Raw genomic sequence first — 25,660 nt, 5'->3', positions numbered from 1 at the left:
TTTCATTAATATCTGCACTGTATACATTTTAACAGTGTCTTTATTTTCCTTTCATACAGGTGATGAAACTTACCAGGATATTTTTCGTGATTTTTCTCAAATGGCATCCAATAATCCAGAGAAACTCAATCGTTTCCAGCAAGATTCACAGAAGTTCTGATCCTTTTAACAGGGGGGAAAATATGAAATTTGGTGAATTCTTAACGTGTACAACCAGAAACTCACACCTTTTTTACTACTTTAATTCCACTTAATTTTGGTAGACATTGAATTGTTTGGAAAAATGGTGCCCGTTCATTTTGGATTTTTGTAAATGAGAACAAAATCTCATAATTGGGAAAGGGAGGAATCCTCTATAGTTCATCTTTTCTTTAAGAAAAAAGTCTTTTCAGTGGGTTGTGCTCTTATATAAAGTTGTATCAAAGGCATTTCTGAGTTCTGAGGTGCTACACTGCTAGACCTCGCCATCCTTGCCGTGTGTGGGTGGGACTCTGGTTCCCCTGGGAACATTCAGTCACAGAGTCTGCATCAGGTGGGAGCCCCTTATCTTACCTGCTTGGAGCGTGCGTCTTTTCTATAGCTGTCCTTGTAATAGTCGGTGCTTCAGACATAGGTTTGTGCATTTTCTGGTGGCTCAGCTGAGGCACCCCCCAGTGAGTTTGCCCCGCGCTCACTCCGAGTCCCCAGCACCACGGCTGCCGTGTGAGTGGCCCACACTTTACTCTTTAGATTCATTTCGTCTTACGGTGGAAAGAAGCTCTTACCGTTTTCTTTCTTCAATCACCCAAGAATCCTAGCTCAGCTTTTGTTGTCAGGTTGATTTCCTGAAACCTTGACAGATCGTCACTATAATAAAACCGGGTTTCAGACGTTGGCTATTGCAAAATTGGGCTTTCTTCAAAACACAGTGATATCAAAGATAATATTTTAGGGCATTTTTATATTTAGAATTAATCCATTTTAAGATATATATTTTTTACTGTTGTTACTCCTGGTGAAAGAAAAATCTCCATGTAATGGGAGAGAAAGCTAATTGTTTTTCCTGTTTATACTAAAATTTACCAGCAATAAAGTCCTTTTATTTTTTTCTACATTTATCTTGTGTACTATACAACAGCATACATTCTTTTAAATTGTATCTTGTATATAGCTTTAGAATTAAGTGAAATAAGTCATTTTGAGTTCCAAAATTATGCACATGTGATATAGTTTGTCCAGTCCCACCTCTGATTGGTTGGTTGATGTCTTGTCGAAGGACAGGATGCAGGAGCGGCTGCCTTGTAGCTCATTGCCAGCACTGTTGATTATACTCACTCTTTTCAAGCTGTTTGTAAGTCGCACTGATACTCAGCTTCACAGAAACATGTTGAAATGTATGTAAAATTGTAGTTAATTAAGTAAAAACTTTAACATTTTCCCTACAGTACATAGAGCTTTACTTGAATTAAATATAAAATCAGAGTCTAAGTAGAAGCTATATTGAATTATATCTGCCACCCAGATTGGGTCCCATAGTTCGACCGAGTTGCAAGCACGCAATGCTCATTTAATAAGCCACCACACTTTAAGGATAAAACTCTTCTGTGATTTGTTTCTGAGGAAGTGCAAACCTCCACAGGCTGAAAGCATGTTGTCTTTGCTGTCTCCCCTCAGACTTGCAGGTCATCTGGCCTTGTAGGCATTTAGGTAAAGGCAACGGTCTCATGTGTGATATTTTAATTGGTATGTACTTTGAAATGTGTTGTCCTAAACCATGATCAAAGAAGAGAACCAGGCTAAAGATAGGGAAGGAAGCCCACCTCCTCCCAGGGGCTCCTTGGCTGCTCCTGGAGCTCCTGCCTCCTGTGGGAAGGTGCAGATGGGGCTCTCTGGTTCTGCTGCTTGGGGCAGTTCCTCCAGACCTGCTGCCTCCCCGCTGTGGCTGTCAGCAGTGTCTTCTGCCCTTTAATGATGAGAGTGGTTTTTGTTTTTTGTTTTTTAAAAAAAAGCCTTAAAGATTCTAGTGAAATGCCTTAAAGATTATGATGGTCCTGAATATCTTTAGAATTCAGAGTTAGCTACGTCACTTAGTGCTGTGTAGAGGCTGGCAGTACAACACTACATTGCTGTGGCTTACTTCATTTTCTCAATGTACTGACAAATTGGACGAGGGAAAGGACTGGAGTGTAGCAAGGCTTTTATGAATAGTTTCAAAGGAGGCTGGCTCTTGGATGAGTTCTGCTGTGCTCACTGATAGCTTTCTGTGGCATGTGGCATGTGGCAGTATTCCGGTCCACGCATTAGAGAGATGAACACACAGTGCTGGCCAGACACTCAGGCTGCTTGTTCTGACTGCCCTGCTGTCTCTCCAGGATGGACGTGCTGATAATAGTTTCATTCTTTATTATTCATCTGTTCTTTTTCATGCTCTCACTGATGAATAAGAATAGAGGCGCTCTGAAGGGTTCCTTAAGCTCAGCTTTACCGTGGCTATAGATAAAGGTGACCCAGCAGCAGCCGTTCACCGGGCTTCATTGCATCGCATGTTTAAGATTTCCAAAATTTCAAATTTATTTTTAACACAGACCTCAAAGATTAATTCCGGCATTACAGTGTACCTAACTAATTGACGCTGGTGTTCGTTGTAGTTTAGTGAATTCTGGCATTTACTTCCCCCAAAGTAATACAGCTTGCAACTTATACTTCAGTGCATCAAAGGTGCATTTGGGGGGAAAATATATATGTTCACATTTTACAAAACTTAAATTTGTGGTCACGTTAGCAGTATTTAAAAATAAAATTGTCTGCATATTAGGTATGATTATAAGCCAAGCTGTGTTTGAAACTAAACTGCTACCCACTTTGAGTAATTGGACATTCCTAGATCACCCATTTAAATTAACTCTTTGTGTGGTTGCATTTTGACCATTAGCAGGACTAGAAAATGTGTATTTTTTTTTTTTAATGAAACCCTGTATCCATAATAACTTCAGTTCTTGGATCCAGGGCTTCTGACAAAGTGAATGATGAAGCAAAGGGAACCGTAAACCCCCCCTTTGTGCGTGTTATGACTTAGGCTGGACTTCCCGTCACTCTTTGTCTCCTGAGCCCACGGTCTGTGCCTGTCAGCCTTGTCTATGTCTCCATTCCCAGCCTGCCCCTCTGGTTTTGCAGAGATGGTCACTTGCACTACTAGGTGGAGGCGGAGCCGACTGCGACCCAGGCCTGCCCTCTGCTTCCAAAGCACTTGTGTCCTGAAAGGATGCGGCATGGCTGTGCGACAGCAGCTTTCCCTGTCTTTGACAAGAGACTTCAGATACTCTGGAGAACCTCATTGTGGAGTTTAAAGGAATAGATTGGAATTTGAAAGCATCAAATTGTAGAAAAATCTACATTTTTCTTTTGTAGTATGAAACATTAATAAAAGGAAAATCTTAGAGAGGTAAACTCACCATTTATTACCCTGTAATGTTTTCTAATGAAACACAACTATGAAAAGGTGTCTGGCTTCCGCCTGGCTGAGTCCTGCCGCCTCCCAGGGGGTTGTCGTGGGTAGCTTCTTCTGTTTACATAGAGGGGGACCATGTGGACAAAGAAAGATTTAACTAAATACAATTTTTCTTCGTATTGATCTTCTCACTATCTTATTTTCTAGATCTATCTCATTCCCCAACCTTATTTGGGGTATTAATTAATTTTTAACAGGGAAAGCTTGCTGTGTTATCGAGATTTTTAGCACCATTTTACACGAAGGCTGAAGGTTAGCTCTTGGAAATGACAAGTTCCTTTAAAATATGTGTTTACTTTGCTCTGTGACATTTCTGGATCATTCCGGTCATCAAGGCTGATCACGTGTACTATTTCCTGCTACCTGTGAAAAGGATTGTAAGAATGTATAACCAACACTCCATTGCTTTTTATTAGTATGTAGAGAATTTGTATCTAATTAATGAATGTAGTTTTACTGTAGTTTGTCATTGTAAATGGAACAAAGTACATTATCTTTATAGTTATTCTAAAATGTACATTATGTAAGAATTGTAAATATACTTGGTTACTTTGTATGCTGAAAATTTACAATATTAAGTCAATAAAAATATCTCACTTCTGGCACAGTTGCTGTAAGTGCTCCAGCTCCTTTTGAACTCGGTTGGGTTCGGTCTAACTCTGCTCTAGCTGAGGCCCAGTTTGGCTTTTCCACCCGTCAGGTTATGGAGGTCCTTGTTGATCCTATTTGCTGATCACTTCACTTCAGAAATCCATGTTGATACTTAAAGTATCTTCTCCCTGATTCCAGAGATGGTGCAGCCCCTACATCGTGCACTGAAGACCACAGATTTTGTTTTAAGAGACTTTGGACTCTACTGCCTCTCCCATTGCTATGTTCGTTGGAGTTCCTAATCTTTTTTTTTTTTCCATTTTTTATTAGGTATTTAGCTCATTTACATTTCCAATGCTATACCAAAAGTCCCCCATACCCACCCACCCCCACTCCCCTACCCACCCACTCCCCCTTTTTGGCCCTGGCGTTCCCCTGTACTGGGGCATATAAAGTTTGTGTGTCCAATGGGCCTCTCTTTCCAGTGATGGCCGACTAGGCCATCTTTTGATACATATGCAGCTAGAGTCAAGAGCTCCGGGGTACTGGTTAGTTCATAATGTTGTTCCACCTATAGGGTTGCAGATCCCTTTAGCTCCTTGGGTACTTTCTCTAGCTCCTCCATTGGGAGCCCTGTGATCCATCCATTAGCTGACTGTGAGCATCCACTTCTGTGTTTGCTAGGCCCCGGCATAGTCTCACAAGAGACAGCTATATCTGGGTCCTTTCGAAAAAATCTTGCTAGTGTATGCAATGGACATAGTACTACCGGAGGATCCAGCAATACCTCTCCTGGGCATATATCCAGAAGATGCCCCAACTGGTAAGAAGGACACATGCTCCACTATGTTCATAGCAGCCTTATTTATAATAGCCAGAAGCTGGAAAGAACCCAGATGCCCCTCAACAGAGGAATGGATACAGAAAATGTGGTACATCTACACAATGGAGTACTACTCAGCTATTAAAAAGAATGAATTTATGAAATTCATAGCCAAATGGATGGACCTGGAGGGCATCATCCTGAGTGAGGTAACACATTCACAAAGGAACTCATACAATATGTACTCACTGATAAGTGGATATTAGCCCAAAACCTAGGATACCCAAGATATAAGATACAATTTCCTAAACACATGAAACTCAAGAAAAATGAAGACTGAAGTGTGGACACTATGCCCCTCCTTAGAAGTGGGAACAAAACACCCTTGGAAGGAGTTACAGAGACAAAGTTTGGAGCTGAGATGAAAGGATGGACCATGTAGAGACTGCCATATCCAGGGATCCACCCCATAATCAGCATCCAAACGCTGACACCATTGCATACACTAGCAAGATTTTATCAAATGGAGTTCCTAATCTTGGCAACCCAGCACACTCCATCCTTTAGTAAACAAAACCCCCACTTCTGTGTGAATGGGATGGAAGGAAGGTAGAGCTGAAAAGCAGACCCACAAGCAAAGCTCGGCTTTGCTTTTTCCTTTAAGAGTTAACACAAAGCTGACCCAGTGATCAGTCTTATAACCCTGCATTTCATTTTCAGAGTAGTCTCTAAGGAGAAGGCAAACAGCCTGTTTTCCTTTCTTATTCTTTTCTGGTTTGTTTTGTTTTGCATAATCATCATCACTGCTGAAATAAAGTCTAAATCACAGAAAAGGGCTGGGTCTGATGGTGGGTGTTGGAATCTCAGCATGTCAGTAGAGGCAACAAGAGCCTGCTCCAAACAAGCAAACAAGCAGTCAGAAACCTCACCCAGAAAACAAGACTCAAGTGTAAACAAAATCATTTCTAATTCTGTTACTTACTTGTGCTGTCCAAAATGGAATCCACTAGCTACAAAGTCACTTGTTTATTTTATGTGCATGCGTGTGTGCATGCTTGTGTGTTTGTGGGTGTATGTATGCACACATGCAGGTGGATATATGTGCATGTGTGTCCTTCAGCATCGCTCCTCAGGCACAGGTTATATGTTATTTGAGGAAAGGTCTCTGGATGGCTTAGCACTTGTCACTTAGGCCAGATGACCAATGAGCCCCAAGGATCCTACATCTGCCTCTCCAGTGGCCATTCTGAGTTTACAAGCATGTGCCAACGTGCCAGACTTGGAGACTTGGGTTCTGGCGACCACATGTGGATGCACCTGTGCTGTGTGGCAGGCACTGCATTGCCTGAGCTGTTTGCCCAGTCTGCACAGATCCAAAATAAAGTTAAGCAATTGCCGCAGGCCCTCTGGTCCCCTGTGCCTGCGTAGAAAAGAGTCTCTAGAGTTGTTGCGCGCGCTCAACTGGCCAGGAAGAACGACGCTGCTACAGGATCCTTCTGCACACATTTATTCAGTCCTGTTTCTTCTTTCTCCATATATCTCCCTTGTTTATATCTCCCTTGTTTTTATATCTCCCTTGTTTTTATATCTCCCTTGTTTATATCTCCCTTGTTTTTATATCTCCCCCACTAATAGTAATCCTCTCTCGAATAATAATCCTCCCTCTAACCCGGGCCTCTCACTCTTATATACTCTCAGTTCCCATCCACGCACCGCAGGCCACGCCCCCTCGCCAGTCACGAGGCTTCAGCTAATCAGGGCAGCAGGGGCAAATCTCCACCAAATTGGATTCACCTATATCCTGGTACACCTGCGCAGCACTCAAGATGTTTGTGTCTTATATGAGGAAGTCAGGTGCAAGTCATATGACTTAGCTGCAGTCTCTGGCGCCTTTGGGACTGCCGCCACACCCGCTCCCCACAATTCCCCCTTTTTTCTTTTTTGGCAGAGAGAATGTCTGTAGATAGCCCCCAGCAGCCATGCCCCTTACCCGTCCTTGGGTGACAAACAGCATTGGTTTGATCCCTGTCTTAGGTTGGTGACATGCCCAGGGAGTCTTATCACTGACTACCTCTCAATCATGCCAAGCCACTCCTGGGGAGATTGTGTTTTGCTTGCAGCAGGTGCATCAAAAGGCCAGGATGTTACTTAACCTATGGCCAGATCTTAATTGCTGCAAGCAAGCCTCATGGGTGAAGGTAGAGGTCTGATCCCCAGTGTGCAAGCATAGGGGCCCTACACAAAACCATCCCTTAGGCTCATCACCCAGAGAGGTCTTGGCCAGCTCCCGTGTCGTTTTTCCTGAGGGAAGGGAACTAGGACACTGACCCTTCATGCAATCAGACGTGCCTTCCACAGGATGCCAACAGCAAGCTATCCTCTGTGCAGTGCTTAGCCTCGCACCCCACGGCATAACGCAGCATAATTTCTTTTAGAGCGGCAAACCGAATCTGAGGAGATTGTCCCGCCTCCACTGCAGCAAAAGCCTATGCTACCATGGCGAAAGTGCGGGCCGCACACTCTGCACCTAACACATGTGCCCAACACACACACACACACTATAACAAGCATACATCCCAGGGCTCTCATCCCCGCTCATCTTCCCTGAAGCAAGGGATAGATGGCCAGCGGGGCTATCTCTTTAAGGGGAATTCAGGGATCAAAAAGCGTGGAAAAATTTGAATGTCATGTCGAGCTGGTATCGGCTTCTGGAACACTGAAAGGATCTCTCATCTCGGCTCCATCGTTTGTGCTTGTGGGATCATCCACCACATCCACAGGGGCAACTGGATCAGGAGCCTCATTCTTGCAGCATCTCACCAATCTCTCCGGCACCCAAAGAGGTTCCGTCTGGTCCTGTGGAAACACACAAACAGACCCTCTCGCCCACATCAACACCTGATTCGATCGATCCTCTACAAATCTCCGGACAGAAGGTCCACCTACAGGTGGCTGCTGAGGAGGCATAGGGAAAGGACGCAGAAGCTAATTCGCCTTCCTCCTCCACCTCGGCTCTTTTATTTTGTCCTTTCTGTCCACCTGATAACACTGTGTCTCCTTTCTTTTTCCTTTTTCTTTTTAAGCCCTTCTCCTCTTCCGACATACTTTCTTGTTGCTCTATAAGGATTTTCTGACCTGTCTTGACTGCCTCTACACACAGTTTCAAACAGTAACAGAGTCCATATATCAGAACAAACAAGACCAAAACTATCAGACCTACCCACAAAGGGTCAATGGAAGAAAAAAGCATAACTACACAGTGAGGATCTCTTGATCACTACACTGAGGTTATCATAGTTCCTTAACTTGTCCCAAAACCAGGAACCTTAACTTGTCCCAAAGCCAGGAACCTTATCATTACTTTGTGCCTCCTTCCTGGCAACTTTATACTTGCCTCAATTTTATCCGAGGTCCTTCCCAAACTCCTGGGGTCGCAAGTTTCACTCACCGTGAACTTACCCTGCTGGCAACCACTGACTGCTGAAAGTTCTGAACTCGGTGGGGGAGTCGGTTCCCCATACGGGCCACCAATTGTCGCGTCTGCTCTCGACCAGCAAGAACGATGCGACCACCAGTCCTTCTAACAGCAGTTTATTCAGTCTTCATCTCTCTTCTTTCTCTTCATCAGTACCGTTCCCCAGCTGAATAGTTCTGAATTCACGCAGTTGAATCCTTCTCAACAGTCTGTTTCACAGGAACCTTTATTAACCCCTTCTTCCCCGTTATGCAGTTCTGAATCCTCCCTGTAGCAGGGGGTCTTCGCTCTTGTCTGAAGATGTTTCTTTTCCCGGGTTTCGGCACCACTTCTTGCGCGCGCTCAACTGGCCAGGAAGAACGACGCTGCTACAGGATCCTTCTGCACACATTTATTCAGTCCTGTTTCTTCTTTCTCCATATATCTCCCTTGTTTATATCTCCCTTGTTTTTATATCTCCCTTGTTTTTATATCTCCCTTGTTTTTATATCTCCTGTCTTAGTCAGGGTTTCTATTCCTGCACAAACATCATGACCAAGAAACAAGTTGGGGAGGAAAGGGTTTATTCGGCTTACACTTCCATGCTGCTGTTCATCACCAAAGGAAGTCAGGACTGGAACTCAAACAGGTCAGGGAGCAGGAGCTGATGCAGAGGCCATGGAGGAATGTTCTTTACTGGCTTGCCTCCCCTGGCTTGCTCAGCCTGCTCTCTTATAGAACCCAAGATTACCAGCCCAGAGATGGTCCCACCCACAAGGGGCCTTTCCCCCTTGATCACTAATTGAGAAAATGCCTTACAGTTGGATCTCATGGAGGCATTTCCTCAACTGAAGCTCCTTTCTCTGTGGTAACTCCAGCTGTGTCAAGTTGACACAAAACTAGCCAGTACAATTGACCCCTTGTCAACTTGACACACAAACACATCACTAGTAAGCCTCAACCCTTACATTCTTATTCATCCCCAAGGTCTAAATAACTTTAAACATCCCACAGTCTTTACATATTCTTAAAATTTCAATCTCTTTAAAATATCCATATCATTTAAAATCCAAAGTCTTTTTACAATTAAAAGTCTCTTAACTGTGGGCTCTACTAAAATAGTTTCTTCCTTCAAGAGGGAAAATATCAGGGCACAGTCACAATCAAAAGCAAAAGTCAATCTCCAACCGTCCAATGTCTGGGATCCAACTTACGATCTTCTGGGCTCCTCCAAGGGCTTGGGTCACTTCTCCAGCCATGCCCTTTGTAGCACACGCATCATCCTCTAGGCTCCAGATGCCTGTAATCCACTGCTGCTGCTGCTCTTGGTGGTCATCTCATGGTACTGGCATCTCCAAAGCACTGCATGACCCCTTCAGTCCTGGGCCATCAATTGCAACTGAGGCTGCACTTTCACCAATGGCCTTCCATGGCCTCTCACAGTGCCAAGCCTCAGCTGCTCTGCTCAACTCCTTCATGCCTTCAAAACCAGTACCACCTGGGTGACCCTTACACATTACCAAGTCCAGCCACAGCACAAGGTACAACTTTGGCTATATCTGGAACACAGCCACTGTGCTCTCAGAAAACACTTCCCAGAAGATGTCACCTCAATGATGCTGGTCTCTTCTTAATCACCGCTAATTTCTTAGCTCCAGCTAACCAGCATCAATAGTCCCAGTAATGCAAAGTTTTTGCTTTAGTAGTTCTGGTATCTTGTTAATCACAGCTGATTCTTCAGCCCCAGCTAACCAGAACTACAGAATCTTCACAATCAAAACAGCAATGGCCCTGAAAAGAGTCTTTAATTTTCCCTCTGAAATTTCACAAGCCAGGCCTCCATCTTCTGCACTGTTCTCAACATTATCTTCCAAGCTCCTACAAAACATCTGACAGAGCTCTTAACAACGAATGGATCTTCAAGCCCAAAGTTCCAAAGTCCTTCCACAGACCTCCCCAAAACATGGTCAGGTTGTCGCAGGAATACCCCACTCTGCTGGTACCAATTTGTCTTAGTCAGGGTTTCTATTCCTGCACAAACATCATGACCAAGAAACAAGTTGGGGAGGAAAGGGTTTATTCGGCTTACACTTCCATGCTGCTGTTCATCACCAAAGGAAGTCAGGACTGGAACTCAAACAGGTCAGGGAGCAGGAGCTGATGCAGAGGCCATGGAGGAATGTTCTTTACTGGCTTGCCTCCCCTGGCTTGCTCAGCCTGCTCTCTTATAGAACCCAAGATTACCAGCCCAGAGATGGTCCCACCCACAAGGGGCCTTTCCCCCTTGATCACTAATTGAGAAAATGCCTTACAGTTGGATCTCATGGAGGCATTTCCTCAACTGAAGCTCCTTTCTCTGTGGTAACTCCAGCTGTGTCAAGTTGACACAAAACTAGCCAGTACATCTCCCTTGTTTATATCTCCCTTGTTTTTATATCTCCCTTGTTTTTATATCTCCCCCACTAATAGTAATCCTCTCTCGAATAATAATCCTCCCTCTAACCCGGGCCTCTCACTCTTATATACTCTCAGTTCCCATCCACGCACCGCAGGCCACGCCCCCTCGCCAGTCACGAGGCTTCAGCTAATCAGGGCAGCAGGGGCAAATCTCCACCAAATTGGATTCACCTATATCCTGGTACACCTGCGCAGCACTCAAGATGTTTGTGTCTTATATGAGGAAGTCAGGTGCAAGTCATATGACTTAGCTGCAGTCTCTGGCGCCTTTGGGACTGCCGCCACACCCGCTCCCCACATAGAGTAGATGGGCAAAGATTAAGATGTGACAGACAGCCAGACACTCGAGATGGTGTTGGATCTGAATGAAATGTTCTGGTTGAGCTTCAGACTTATATTACAACGAATTTCAGAGGATACAAATCACAAAAAGACAAGATACACTGAAATTCACCAGTTACAGCAGAAAGGAATTTGTAGGGACTAATTAAATGTTTACATTAGGGATAACAAGTCCTGCCTAGGATCAGCCTAATGCCAGGCAAGAATTTTACACTTTAAGGTTAAAAGCATCAGGGGGTTGTTAACTCTTGATAGGCCTTAAGAGTAGTGTGTTATCAGGAGCTCTAAATTCTTAGGTCTAGTAAAACTTATCCTGTCTGGAGAGTTCCCCCTTATCAGGGTAGTATATCAACTTATACTTGACATGGAATGCAGCCTGTAGTAAAAGATTTCTATTTCAGTGAGACTTTTAGTCTCTATCTACAGACAGCTGAGTTAATGGCTAGTGCTTTATTGTTATTGGTAGAGCTTAATTAGTTACTGAATAGGTTAAGCTCCTTGCTGCTATCTGGAATCTAAGAACACTGGAAAAAGGCTTTAGCTATGTTAGAATACAATCTTAAAAGGCATTTACTATAAGGTAACACTATATAGAGTGCACGTGGATCCATACACTAGACTAATGTGGATTTGGAAAATTAATTTTATGGGTTAGGGGAATAGCCAAAGATCCGGGAGTGAGTTTTCTTGAAACTCTTTCCTCATGAGAAAGCTTTCAGACTTTCATCTGACAAGCTGACTCCACCGGAGTCCCGTGACAAGCAATGATGAATTAAGTCTTTAGGCATAGTGCTGCATCGTGAGAGCTCAGTAGCCACATGTGCCTAATGACTGTTGTTCTGGACAGGGTGGGTTATAGATTACATTTCTCTTGACTAGCACTGGTTAGGAAGCCACTGCCTTGGTATAGAAGCCCTTCTGGACCTTTGGGTCTGTGTGCACTGATACAGCAGACAATATTGCTTTATGACCTTCTTTTACTTAGACGGGAATATTTTTTTAAAACTTGGTGAAAAGTTCAGATGTACCAAAGTAATTTTAGTCACAGGCTCATGGCAACATTTTTCTTTTCTTGGAGCTCCCCTCCCCCCACTACCTCCAAACTCTGGGACCAAATTCCAGATCATTTAGTGTGAATCTTTGAAAGGATCTTGTGCAATGATATAACACTTCCTTAAACTGCATAAAATGATCAGATCTTTCCAGTTGTCTCAAATATGGTTTTTCCAAGTCAGTTCACCAGTGTTCATAGTCTGCAGTTGGCTAATATGTCTCTTAAAATGTACAGGTTTTCTCTATATTAAAAAATTATCTGTGTGCAGTTGCTGAACACATCAGGTGTTTTGTTTGTTTTTGAGACATGGTCTTATGCTAGCCTTGGCTAGCCTGGAACTTGCTATATAGACTAGGCCAGCCTTGAAATCAGAGATCTGCCGACCTGTGAACATATCACTTCTAGTGACTGTGCTGTATTACTTGCTTAAGCATCTCATTGGTGATTACTTAACACGAATCCCTTTGCTATTAGAAATCTAGCTCTTAGAGAGAGATCTTTAGGAGCCAGGGCCTTAGTCACACAGGACCACAGCCATACAAGGTGGCTTGAACTACCTAAGCTGGCACTGAACTCAAGCACTGCTTTCCAGATCGCTGTGACTTCAGGCTCCCACCTTTTTATCTGTTGGGGCTAAGTATTTTGGTATATTGTGCTTTCTTTGGTACAAGGATAAACTCTTAGAAGTGAAATGCTGGTTTGGTAGGTGAGTATTCTAAAGGCTTTCTCAGTGTAGCAGATGCTGTGTTCAGTAGAGGAAACAGTTTGATATCTATCTATCTATCTATCTATCTATCTATCTATCTATCTATCTATCTGTATATATATGATCACTGTTCTCTTGGAGTCTATTCATCAAAGAAACATGGACTAGGTGGTCTATAGGTGGCTGTCATAGAGTCACTGAGGATGGTTAAAACCCCCACACTAGACAGCAAGGAGTTTAGAGACCATAAGCCATGGGCTGAAGTAGATGTAGAAAGTATGCTACAGGAAAAAAAACAGCTGTCTGATACCTGCTCAGGAATTACATGCTTCGGCCAAGGTTAAACTTACTCCTTGAGTTAACTGTGCACATCAGGATTTTTGTCTACATAGCCATGTTGTGATACACCAAAGTGCATGGATTTTAAGCTGAGGGAAGGCCGCCTACCCGCACCTGAGTTTTTACTTGCTATTTTCCCTGCTGAAGTGCACTCCAGACAGGATCAGGGCCTTCCTTCTCTTTGTTCACTGTCTCCTGGGTGCGCTCGTGCTTGGGATCAGTAGGTCATCTAGATGAGCTTAGTGACTCAGTGGCTGCCATGAACCCACCGCTGTAGTTTATGTGGTGGCGTATATACTTAAGCTACAACATTAAGTTTTCCTTATGGGCAACAAGTAAGGCCTGGTAAGCTACAACTCAGGGTTAAACTCTGGAAATGAAAATGCTGGCTTGGTTGAGGTTCTGTCTATCAGACATCAGGGAGTAGAAATTTTGTGAAGAATTATTTGAGTATTTTCCTGACTTTGGTTTAATTTAAGTTGCTTTATTTCTTTGGCATCAATTAAAGGGCTAAATCATTAGTTGAAAAATTGTAGAATAATTGTCAGAAGGAGAGAGAGAGAGAGAGAGGGAGAGAGACCCCACTTGATCTATGGGTGGGGACTAAAAGGCACAAGTTGCAGAATTATTTAGAGATTTGGGGTTGTATTTATAAGCACCCCAGAAAAGTTGTGGTTATTAAATTTTTTATACCTATTGGATATTTTCACGTATTTTTTTAAGTTTAATATCTTCTGGATATAATTATTCAATATCAGACATCTTACTGTCTTTCATATTTGTGATGGTAATGTTGGCTTTATTTTACATCTGGGCATAATTGTTTTCAGAGTAACCACGGAACCACTGGGTGTGTAATACTTAGTAGCGGTATAGCTGGCCTGGACTTCCCGTCCCATGTCTCCCAACCGTGGAGCTTTTGGAAAATACAACTCAGAACTTGAATTACTCACTGAATTTGAGTTGTGTCTTGGAAATCACATCTTTTGACCTGTTGTGAATATCTGCATATCATGGAGTCGTGTGGATCAGATGATTTTACCAATTGTGTTCATCTGACCGTCTCGGGTCCCCCTGCCCGGGGTGAATAGTATATGTTGAACCCACCAGGCCTGTTTCAAAGGCTGGATGCTTTTCAGAAGTGTTGCTCCAGTTGAAAAGGGCAGAGTTGGAAAGGTGTGATGCTGGGGCAGGTAGGTGAATGCCATCCACAGAGAAAGGCTAGCCTGTTGTGTAAGCGGGGGTGTTTGTGCATTTTCATCTCCACCTCTTTCAATCATGCAAACCAGTTTCCATCAAAACTTGTTAAATCACCAAGTCTTAGAAACTTCCTTCCGATTTAAATGTTTCAGCTCTAGGTAGTTTCCTAAGTGATGGAGAGGCAGCTAGAGCTTCAGAGAGAAAGAGGAGGGAGAGAGGGAGGGAGGGAAGGAGAGAGGGAGAGGGAGAGGGAGAGGGAGAGGGAGAGGGAGAGGGAGAGGGAGAGGGAGAGGGAGACAGAGAGACAGACTCAGAGACAGAGATAGAGAGAGAAAACACGTGTTGACAGAAAAGTTGGCTCTTTTGAGTTCAACCTTTATTTTCACAAATCCTATATTGAGGCGTTTGTTTTTTTAAGACCCAGATTCCCTCCCTATCCCCCTGAGCTGAGCGTAGCTGGCCAACGCAGTCCAGGCTGTCAGCCTTCTCAAGCTTGGCAGCCAAAATCTGCACGGGCCATCTGCGGTCTAATCCCTCGGAATTTAGGACCTGGCGGCTGCGAAGCCTGCTCTGGCCCCGCCTTTTAGGTATCCACGCTCGTGATTGGCTCCGGGCAGCGCGGCCCCGCCCCCTCCATGGCCGCCGCCGGCTGCGGGGCTTGGGGCCCTAGAGTGCTGCTCTGAGTGGGCCCGGCTGCTGGGCCGCCGGCTCCGGCGCATGGGCCTCCTCCGAGGCGGAGCTGCGTGCGCTCGGGCCATGGCGCGCCTGGGCGCGTTGCGCTCGCACTACTGCGCGCTGCTGCTGGCCGCGGCGCTGGCGGTGTGCGCCTTCTACTACCTGGGCTCAGGCCGGGAGACCTTCTCCAGCGCCACCAAGAGGCTGAAGGAGGCCCGCGCCGGGGCCGCCGCGCCCACGCCGCCCGCACCCGAGCTGGCCCGGGGCTCCGCGGCGCCGGCCTCCGGGGCCAAGGCCAAGAGCCTGGAGGGCGGCGTGGTGGTCCCGGTGGACTACCACCTGCTGATGATGTTCACCAAGGCGGAGCACAACGCGCCGCTGCAGGCCAAGGCTCGGGTGGCGCTGAGCTCCCTGCTGCGCCTCGCCAAATTCGAGGCGCACGAGGTGCTTAACCTCCACTTCGTGAGCGAAGAGGCCAGCCGCGAGGTGGCCAAGGCCCTGCTGCGGGAGCTCCTGCCGCCCGCCGCCGGCTTCAAGTGCAAGGTGAGCGGTGGGTGGCCCAGGTCCGTTCTCTGAGCTGTCATCGGCATCTCCGGTGAGCGCTGTCCGATTCCTGTGCCCGTAGCCTGTCCAGTTTCCTCCGCCCCGTCCTGCACTTGCACGTCCCGCGTCTTGGAGATCTGCTCTGGGGGCGTGTCCTAGAATCAGATTAGCAGGGATGGCTCTGCAGTGTTAACTAGTCCCTCTCCCGCTTCATTCGGCACTGTTTCCTGAAAAATCAGCCTGCCTCATTTCGCTAGCTTCACAGAGTTCCTAAGAAGTGCGTTACAGTCTACGCTCCTAATATTCTTTGACTTCTGAGAATAGAATTGTTCCTTTTGAAGGCACCAATAGCCGTCATCGAGCTGTATCTTCCGGTTAGGATCTTGGGGAGGCCTCTAGAAATATCGGGGTTAAGCTGGCGTTTCTCAGTAGTATTCTGGGGGAAACCATCTCGTGTCCTCTCTGTGTCCTTTTCCCTCTTGCTCTTAAGGACACGAACCAGTTAGATTAGCCACAGGTTCCTCCCGGAGAGGAAGTAAAAGCTCCAGGAGATACAGACAGGAGGCGATCAGCCTGGCTTCCTAGCAGCCCCCACCTCTTCCATCTTCTGATTTATCACCTGCCTCTGCTTGTCCAGGATTGGGTTCTTGACCTAATGTGCTCTTACTCTCATCAACTTGCTTGCCCTGTTTTGACCCAGTGGTTGTACGGAGTGGGCCCAGAGTCTGATTATTGGGTGAGAGGGGTAGACGGTCTTTGAGGATGGATCCTGATGTTGGTGGAAGATATTGAGACAAGAGCAGCGTTCCTTGTGCCTGTACCTAGCTTGGTGACAAACCGGAGCTGCTTCCAGGACCATGCTGGGTTCAGGGGTCCCAGGCAGTTTTGTGTTGATGATAGAGTCGTGTCCCAGTTGCTTGGTGGGGCTCCTCCTTGACTCTCCTACGTAGACAAGTGGCCATGTCTTTTGGTTTTTGGTCTTGTTATGGAGACCAGACTAGCCTTGACCAGACTCTTTTTCTGCCTTTGTTTCTGGAATGCTGGATTACAGGTGTGTATAGCTATGGCTGGAAATATCCTACCTGTATTGATTTTTTTTTTTATCTCATTCTGCAGTCTAAACTAACCTGGGAACTCACTGTGTAGCTCAGGCTGGCTCAGACTCCTGCCAGCACTCCTGAGCGCTCCACCATTTGTGTGTCACCACACATGGCTTCCTAACTGTATTGAGTATGTCCTTACAGAAGCTATCTTCTCTGCTCACAGTGTTACTTGATTTCCTCTTTGGGGAACCTTCCAAGCCCAGTCCTCCATGGCTTGGAGGAGCTTTTCGTTCCTGCTTCCCCCCCCCCCCCCCAAGCACTGACGGTGTGGTTTATGCCCAGGACAGATGAGACCATCAGGACAACCGCTATGGTCAGGAAAGGGTACCTGGACTGGAACTTCATCCTACAGGAGGTCTATAGGAGGTCTACAAGTGTCTTTGACCAGGGCTTTGCTCCGAGCTTTACTTATCTGGAATCTCCAGAGGTAACTCAGCCAGTCCCTGTTTGATCCCCTGGACTCTCACACTGGAGAAACCTTCCTATTTCAGGGGGAAGGCCACAGGGCCAGTCTAGACAGATCTTGGGTTTCTCCAGGTCACCTTGAAGACCAGCATGCTATGGCTACGTACGGGAATAGCAGCTCCGGCCTGCTCTGCATTTCCAGATGTGTTTCTTCCCTTCATCCGGCACATGTGCTGCTGTCCAGCCCGTGTGCTCATGCCATTCCCAATGTTGGAGTACTGTCTCCATTCCAGATCCTGCTCCTCTTCTAGTACCGCCAGCTCCCTGGAGGCGTGCAGGGGACCCACAGCTGCAGCTCTACCCATTGGTACTTTCCTGCCGTTGTTTCCTGCCCCTACACAATCCCTGCCATGCAGTTGGCCTGAAGATCAGGCTGCTGTCTTGGAGTATGTGTTTCCTGCTCCATGGAGCCCATCTCTGACAGCTGCAAGCTCTCACACAAAGCTTGATGGCAGCTGCAAATGACCTGAAGGGACTGTCACCTTTCCTGTTGAGGTGTAAGCTAGTGGTTCTAACTCAACAGTTCTCAACCTATGGGTTGAGACCCCTTTGGGGGTGGAATGATTCTTTCATTCATAGGCGTTGCCCAAGATCATCAGAAAACACAGATACTTACATTACAGTTCACAACAGTAGCAAATTACAGTTATGAAGTAGCAACAAAAGGAATTTTATGGTTGGAGGTCACAACATGAGGAACTGTGTTAAAGGGCTGCAGCGTCAGGAAGGTCTATCTGCTCTGACAGGATAGCAGCAGGCAGGTAGAGGTTTATCAATCTTGGGGTCACATTGCCCCCATTGCTTATAAGTTTGTATTTTGTGACACTGTTAATATAATAAAAGGTACCCCTTTGTGTGTGGGTATCTTTTATTCAAGGAATTATTTCTTTCAGCATTGACTAGGAAATCAGGACTTCTTAAACAGGTCACATTAGCTAGAAGGAACTTCAGGAACAGACAACAGCAAAGTGAAGAGACTCTGCGAGGCCGCTGGGGAGTGGCTGCCTTTGAGGTGGCCTGAGGCAGGAGGGCATCCGACTACAGTTTCTCCCTTTTAAAGATGACCTCTCTCTTGTAAGAGAAGGTTCAGAGGATGGTTTGCTCCAGGGAATGTTGTCTTGGAACAAGAGGGCCTCAGCACAGAGTCTTGTGGAGACAACCTGGGGCTCCGTCACGTCCACAAGCTGTAGAGCTATCATGAGCTGCCATATGACTTGTGTCTGTGCTCAGCGTTGCCTTCCCAAGTCACCTTCAAGTGATAAACACCGGAGATAGATAGAGAATGTATTAGTAACCTCGGGCTCTGCTATAGTTAATTAAATATCAGAGGAAACATTCACGTAACCAGAAAAGTCTCACTTTTGACTATTACAGCAAAACTTTCAGAATTTGTTAGCTTATCATGTCCTGACTGTGAAAGTTCTTGTAACCAAACGTCTGAACCTGCTGTGTCCCAGGTACCAATGTAGATGCTGCTTGAATAGTCCATCTTCTCACTCCTCAGAGTCCCATGTTCCCTAAAAATACTAAAGAAGTCCTGGGTGGTACCCCAGGCGCTGGTCCACACTGACCTGGGTGGTGCCTAGGACATGCATTTAGATGGAGAGGCACAGGCATTCCTGCAATGAGTCTGATCTCTCCCGCTCACCTCTCAGAGCCAGCTTAGGCTCCCTGGCCCTGGCTGCCCACCCCGGAGAGCAATGTGTCTAGCATAATGCAGGCGTTCTACACCCGATGACTGACAGCCCTCTTTCTGCCTCTGCCAACTTGGGAAGGGGTGCCTTGTAATTTCCATTTAAGCTTCCTGTGCTTCCTGGCACCTCCAGCCCTGCTCTCCTTCCCCTAGCTTATCCTCCCAAAGCTGGATCTATATATGTGAATATGCTGACTTCAGACACCCCAGAAGAGGGCATCAGATCCCATTACAGGTGGTTGTGAGCCACCATGTGGTTGCTGGGAGTTGAACTCAGGACCTCTGGAAGAGCAGTCAGTGCTCTTAACCGCTGAGCCATCTCTCCAGCCCTGCGGATTCACTTCTGAGCTCCTTCTTTGTCCCTCTCTCAAGTGGAAGCCCATACTTGTGTCAAGACTTCTGTCTTAGTTAGGGTTTTACTGCTGTGAAGAGACACCATGACCAAGGCAACTCTTATAAGGACAACATTTAATTGGGGCTGGCTTACAGGTTCAGAGGTTCAGTCCATTATCATCAAGGCAGGAACATGGCAGCATCCAGGCAGGCATGGTGCAGGAGGAGCTGAGAGTTCTACATCTTCATCTGAAGCAGAATACTGGCTTCCAGGCAGCTAGGATGAGGGTCTTAAAGCCCACACCCACAGTGACACATCTACTTCCACAAGGCTACACCTCCCAGTGGTGCCACTCCCAGGGCCAAGCCTATAGAAACCAGCATAAGCTCTGACCCCTGCCTCTGTATGGCTTTGCTGTAGCCCATGATGGCCTGGAACTCAAATCCTGCTGCTCTAGTCTCCTGGTGCCCTCATGCCTAGCTAAGGTTTCGCTCTTCCATCGCTTTCCTTGCTGTATCACATCCAACAGGGTGTCCCCGGAAAGCCTGACAGGAAGCTGACTCAGACACTTTTGGGCTGTTTCTCATTTAAACAGTCTGGAGGAAAGCATCTCTGGCTGGCACGAGAGCCAGCCCCATGCAGCCATGAGGCTCTTTCTAGATCACTGTCTTGCCCTCCCCAGCGTAAGCCCTTCTCGTCATGGTCCAGGGTGGCTGATGAAGCTTGAACCAGCAAATCTGCATCGCTTTGTGTTCAGCCCAGTGTTTCTGTGGCTTTGGTTTTGGTCCAAAATCGAATGTGGACTTCCTCCGCTGACTTCTTGATAAAATAAGCTCGGTGAGCAGCCATCAGAAGCGGCCTCTGTTGACACCTCTGCTGGCCCTGTGTTGTCACCATTCTGTCTGCTCTCAGCCCCTTTTCTAAAACACACCCCATCTTTCCCGTCTGCTGTGTATGTCTTTTGTGGCCCATACTCCTTTGTGTATCCACCCAACAGGTATTGAACGCTTACCCTGAATAAGGGCTGCTCTGGGTTTCTGTGAGCCGTAGCAAAAGGACAGCCCTCTGGGAACTCACTCTGAAGTCTTGGAAATGTGTGTGGGATGGACTCTAAACAAGTAAGCAAGAGAACAGGTTTCACGGAGAAAAGCAAAGCAGGACAAGGAGCCAGGGGCTGTGCAGATGTTCAGGGTGGGGACTTGGCTGTCGTGTGCAGTGGCCAGGGAAGGCTCACTGGTAAGGAGATGAGGGAGCAGAGTCTGAGGGGAGGGGAGAGGGAACGCGCTGTGGGAGCAACTTCTTCAGAGAAGATGAGAAGAGGGGGCTGAGGTGCTAGTCTGCCCGGATGTTTGAGAAAATAACTGACCTGTGGACTTGTTTGTAGTCTCTCTCTCCCTGCTAGAATATCCCTAGAAGGCAGATATGACCTCCTTCATCTGTCAGGTTTTAGGAACCCACAAATGACACCTCCATTCCTGAGTCTAAAATGACCAGTACCCCTTAGTCTGCTACACAAGCAGGACAGCCACTAACCTTCCTACACGGATGGGCCAGGGACATTGACACACACACACACACACACACACACACACACACACACACAAAGACACACAGACACATACACAGACAGACAGACAGACAGACAGACACACACACATACAGACACACACACAGACAGACACAGACACACACCCATCCCCTTGCCCCTACAGGGCCATCATCAGCAACACGGTCCAGGGCCTTGCCGTGGCCTCAGGTAGCATCACTGCTATTCACAGGCTGTTCCTCACTCCCCTCCAGTCTCCAGTTCTGCCTCTCTCCTTTGTGCCCACATCCTTCTGTTTCTCTTTCTCTCCCATTTCGGCACCACCTACTTGCTCCTCTTAGTGGCACCTGGGGTCCCTGGGTGTCTTTCATGTGGCACTGGGTGTGGCTGAAAATTCTTAAGATCCACATTGAAGCACACCAGTACTTTGTCCTTTTTTGTATTTAGATAATAACCCACAGTGTGGATCAGCTTCCATTACAGTTATTAGCTGATGAATTTTCTTGGGTTCCCCTTCGGGGCAGCTTGCTGTGGTTACTTGATTATATGTTTGGGGATAGACATGCTTTAAGATCTCTTGGATAGAACCTAGGAGTAGAGTGGCAGGTCTTCAGAACGGCCTGGTTGGTTTCAAGGCAGCTGTTTTGTTGCTCACTGCTGCAGGCAGTGTGTGGGGCCTAGCTCTCCACACCCTCACTTGTCTGTGGTTTTGATTTTGGTCTTTTGGTTGGTTTGATTTGCTTTTGACTTGCATTTTCTTAGTTACTATGAGGCGATCATGTGCTGATAAGGGCAGTTGGATAAATGTATTTAGCAGTATCACACACAGTAAGCTAGTTAGTTTTTCCTTTGTGGCAAAATACCTGGTGTGGGGCGAAGGGGAGAGCTTTAGTGTGGCTCATGGCCCCAGGGCTTTCAGCCCGTGGTGGTTTGGCAATTGCTGTGGGCCTAAGAAGAGGCAGAGTGTTGTGCTGTAGAGGTGTGGTGGTTCCCCTTCTGGTGGTTGGAAAGGAGGGGGTACAGGAGAGGGAGAAGGAGAGGGAAAGAGGAAGGAGAGGAGGATGAGGAAGAAGAAGATGAAGAGGAGGAGGAAGAAGAAGAGAGAGAGAAACAGAGAGGGAGAGAGGAGACCTTTCAAGGGCGTCCCTGGGGGCCTGCTTCTTGCAGCCAGGCCCTACCTCCTAGTTCCCCATACCTGACAGTAGCACCACTGGGGCTGTCCCATTGGTTAGGTCAGAACCCTCACACTCCCTGAAACTATCTCCTCTTACATTAATATTCCATTGTAGGGTTTTTTTTTCTCTTTTCCTTTCTTTCTCCCTCATTTCCTCCTCCTCCCTCCTCCTCTCTGTGCCTTTCTCTCATCTTTCCTTTCTCATGTAGACCAGGCTGACCCCAAACTTTCTATGTAGTCAGGATGGCTTTGAACTGATTCTCCTGCCTCTACTTCTTGAGCGCTAGAATTATAGACATCTCCCCCACCTCCAGCTTTTAGAGGAGGCATTTCATATCCAACCCCCAACATTCCATTCCTAGCCCCCACAGGTTCCTGGGCTCATACTGCAAATGCATTGGTCCATTGCCAAGAGTCGTCATAGGCACAGTTTCAGTATTGATAAAGAAAAAAAAGGGATCAAAATCCCTGAGATTCAAGGCAAACTCTTAGCTGTGAGCCCCTGTAGAATAAAAAGCAGGTTATAAACTTCTAACGTACTATGGAATAGGCAAACATTCCTGTTCTGACAGGAGAGTGGGCGAGGCAGGGGGAGCGTGAAGAGGACCACAGTAACCCACACCTGCAGGGCAGCGCTTACATCTCCTGCCCATCTCAGGCAAGTGAGGCTCATGGCATAAAGTGAGCACCAAGGTGCCTGGGAACCCTCCAGGCCGTATGACCTCTCATGTGCTTATAAAAAGATAAAGGGGTATAAGGTATGTTCTGTGGGGGTGTGGTGAGGTGTGGGGGAAAGGGATGTCTCAGCGGGCCCATGCCAAGGCAACCCTTCCCCCTGAGGGACCAGCTACATGACGATGGTATAGTATAGAATAGAATAGACTTCATTCAGGGCATGGGGAGGGGAGTTAAGAGGGAAGCAGAGGCAGAGAGAGGAGGGAAGGGGAGAGCAAGAGAGCAAGAAAGGAGCAAGAGAGGGAGGAGGGGGCAAGCAGCCCCTTTTATAGTGGGCCAGGCCTACCTGGCTATTGCCAGGTAACTGGGGTGGACTTTACACAGAATGCTAACAACTTTTCTCCTGGCTAGCCTGTGCTTGTTGTTGTACCTGTGACATCTCCTTGCACCTGTGATGTTCCTGTTCTTGGGCCTTGATCCCTTTGGGTGTCCAATGACCTTTTCACAGGGGTCACATATCAGCTTTCCTGCATATCAGCTATTTATATTATAATTTATATAACTAGCAAAATTACAGTTGTGAAGTAGCAACAAAATAATTTTCTGGTTGGGGGTCATCACAACATGAGGAACTGTATTAAGGGGTCACAGCGTTAGGAAGACTGAGAACCACTGTCGTAGAGTTTCCACTGAGCATACGGTTCCATGTGTGATCCTCTCAAGGGCTGCTAGCCCCATGTATGATCCTCTCAAGGGCTGCTAGCCCCATGTATGATCCTCTCAAGGGCTGCTAGCCCCATGTATGATCCTCTCAAGGGCTGCTAGCCCCATGTATGATCCTCTCAAGGGCTGCTAGCCCCATGTATGATCCTCTCAAGGGCTGCTAGCCCCATGTATGATCATCTTAAGGGCTGCTAGCCCCATGTATGATCCTCTCAAGGGCTGCTAGCCCCATGTATGATCCTCTCAAGGGCTGCTAGCCCCATGTATGATCCTCTCAAGGGCTGCTAGCCCCAAGTCCGTAACTTGCACATTTGGTGTGACTGCAGAGCAGCACCACATGGAGTATGCCGACATTTGCCTTCAGCTGGAAACCTCGACCCCTGACCCACAGATGCAGGCACTTCTGAGACTCAGATGGCTGGACTTGGGGAAACAACTACCTGGTCCCTCCTGAGCAGGCCGCTGGACAATCTTTCATTCCTTTAGACCTTTGAGCCCCGGGATAGGACTGGCCACTTCCTGAGATTCCCTCAAGATAGCTCTCCTCTTGTCCTGAGGCAAAGTTCTTAGTTAGCTTTTTTACAAACATAGTTTGAAAACTTACTGTTTGTGGGGTGTGGGTCTGGGTGTATACACGTCGAAGCAGCCTGTGGAGGTTTGGGAAGTCTGTTCTCTGCACCATGTGGAGCCCAGGGATCTCTCTCAGTCTCAGGCGTGAGAGCCAGATCCTTACCTGCAGAGCCATCTTGCTGCCCTGGTTTTGTTTGTTTTGTTTTAAATGGTTCTTTTATTCAGCTACTACACAGTTTTAACCTGTTGCTAAACTGCAACCTTTCCAGAAGCAAGACTGCTTGTGGCTCCAGTTTGTGCCATAGAATACCCAGAGTACCCTGCTTTGTCCTGTCATTTGTCACTTTGAAGTTCAGCTTAATAAAGATCTCTGGGCAGGGACAAAATGTAGCATGTTCTGTCCTAGAGCATCCTGTGCATGGCCTAAAGGTAAGGGCTAGTGCCTCTAACTCATGAAACGGGCTGAGGAGTCAGTGGGGAGGAGGGCTGAAGCCCCTGGACAACTGAGGGCTTTGCTATAGGCGTCTGTCCTGAGACCATAGAATCACCTGTGAGCTCTACTTCAGTGTCCCAGGGCTTATCCCAGACAGTCTCAAGTTTCTCCCACAAGCCACTTCCAAAGACCTGTGGGCCTGGGGGTCAGATGCAGTGGTGACGCCACCTAATTTTCAGTGCCGATTTTCCTTAAGCTACATTTTGTCACTGAGGCAAAACACCCAAGACAAAAACCAAAAGGGGACATAAGTGATTGCCATCAGTTTCGGAGGCTTCAGCTTCATAGACGGGGTCTGAGGTGAGGTGGAACATTATAATGACAGGAGGGTGTAACAAGGCTGCTTTCAACACATCCAGACAGCAAGGGGCATAGCCCCAATGACCTACTTTTTATTCTGCCCCCTGCTCTAGTCCCCACCACATCCCTATAATGCCCCCAGATTATGAGTCTATCAAAAGGTTAGCTAATCCGGGGTTTGGGGTCCTGAAAGCCCTGCCTCAGAGCGTTGCTGTGGGGATCTAACGTTCAGCACAGGATGTTCATTTGTTTGTGTCAGGTACATTTCATATTCAAACCATAACCACCCAAATGCATTTTACAAACACAACCTCCCAACTACCTTAACTCGCCTCTCCCTACCTTTAGAAGATCTTTAGAGACCTTTGTAATTTGCAAAACATGGTTAGTGGACCTCAAAATCCTGCCTTTGGCTTCTCTGTATCTGACTCCCTGGGGTAGGAAGGCCCCTGGTCTCCTAGATGCCTTATCTACCCTGGGCTAGCATTCCAGTTCTTCTGTGCCTGGGTGAGTGAGTACTGGGGAGTTTATGCCTGGGGTGGCCCATGTCTTTGTCTTCTGCTTCGAGATGTGCACTAGGGGAGACCTCTGTAGAACTTCGGAGTCTACAGTTTTCTTGCCCAGGTCTTGGTGAAGAGAGGCCCAGTCACATCGCACAAGCTTCTGGGAAACTCGCGTAGTGGAGGGCCACTGTCTCTAGTTGGCCGCTGGAGGGCGCTGTGGCACCGTGTTTGCTCCGTGCCTGGCGTTTGGGTCTCCCATGAGAGCTTGCTTTCACCTGCCCCACTCCTGGGACTTCTAGAGAGATCAAAGAAAGGTCACCACGTGGCCTCTCCAGGGGTCTTTTCCTCCCTGTCCAGTGTAAACCGGGTTGATGAGACTGATTGAATGTGCTTAATGCGACTCTGGGGCA

General features: G+C 47.0%; 2 protein-coding genes and 1 long non-coding RNA gene across 15 annotated transcripts in view; all 3 read left to right on the top strand.

Annotated features, from left to right (window-relative positions):
* The window catches only part of Acap2 (ArfGAP with coiled-coil, ankyrin repeat and PH domains 2), a 108,874-nt gene extending 104,780 nt beyond the window's left edge, over positions 1-4,094 (top strand). For 11 of the 12 annotated variants that reach the window (XR_384613.4, XR_384614.4, XM_006522743.4 and 8 more), the window contains one exon: positions 60-4,094. Coding sequence is in view for 10 of the 12 variants with exons in the window: in XM_006522743.4 (XP_006522806.1) it covers positions 60-160 (101 nt within the window). In the remaining 2 variants the exon portion in view is untranslated. The remainder of the gene's footprint in view (positions 1-59) is intronic. The other variant, NM_030138.2, reaches the window with a different exon arrangement.
* Positions 4,095-15,073: 10,979 nt separating this feature from the next.
* The window catches only part of Xxylt1 (xyloside xylosyltransferase 1), a 126,086-nt gene continuing 115,499 nt past the window's right edge, over positions 15,074-25,660 (top strand). The window contains exon 1 of one of the 2 annotated variants that reach the window (XM_030249136.1): positions 15,074-15,723. Coding sequence is in view for 1 of the 2 variants with exons in the window: in NM_198626.2 (NP_941028.2) it covers positions 15,171-15,671 (501 nt within the window). In the remaining variant the exon portion in view is untranslated. The remainder of the gene's footprint in view (positions 15,724-25,660) is intronic. The other variant, NM_198626.2, reaches the window with a different exon arrangement.
* Gm46554 lies at positions 15,732-20,903 on the top strand. Its single transcript, XR_001781953.1, has 2 exons — positions 15,732-17,201; positions 17,312-20,903. It is a non-coding gene; the product is annotated as a predicted gene, 46554 (long non-coding RNA).

The sequence above is a fragment of the Mus musculus genome, chromosome 16 (genome assembly GCF_000001635.26).
Source record: "Mus musculus strain C57BL/6J chromosome 16, GRCm38.p6 C57BL/6J".
NCBI lineage: Eukaryota > Metazoa > Chordata > Mammalia > Rodentia > Muridae > Mus > Mus musculus.
This window is presented reverse-complemented; position numbering and strand designations above follow the sequence as displayed.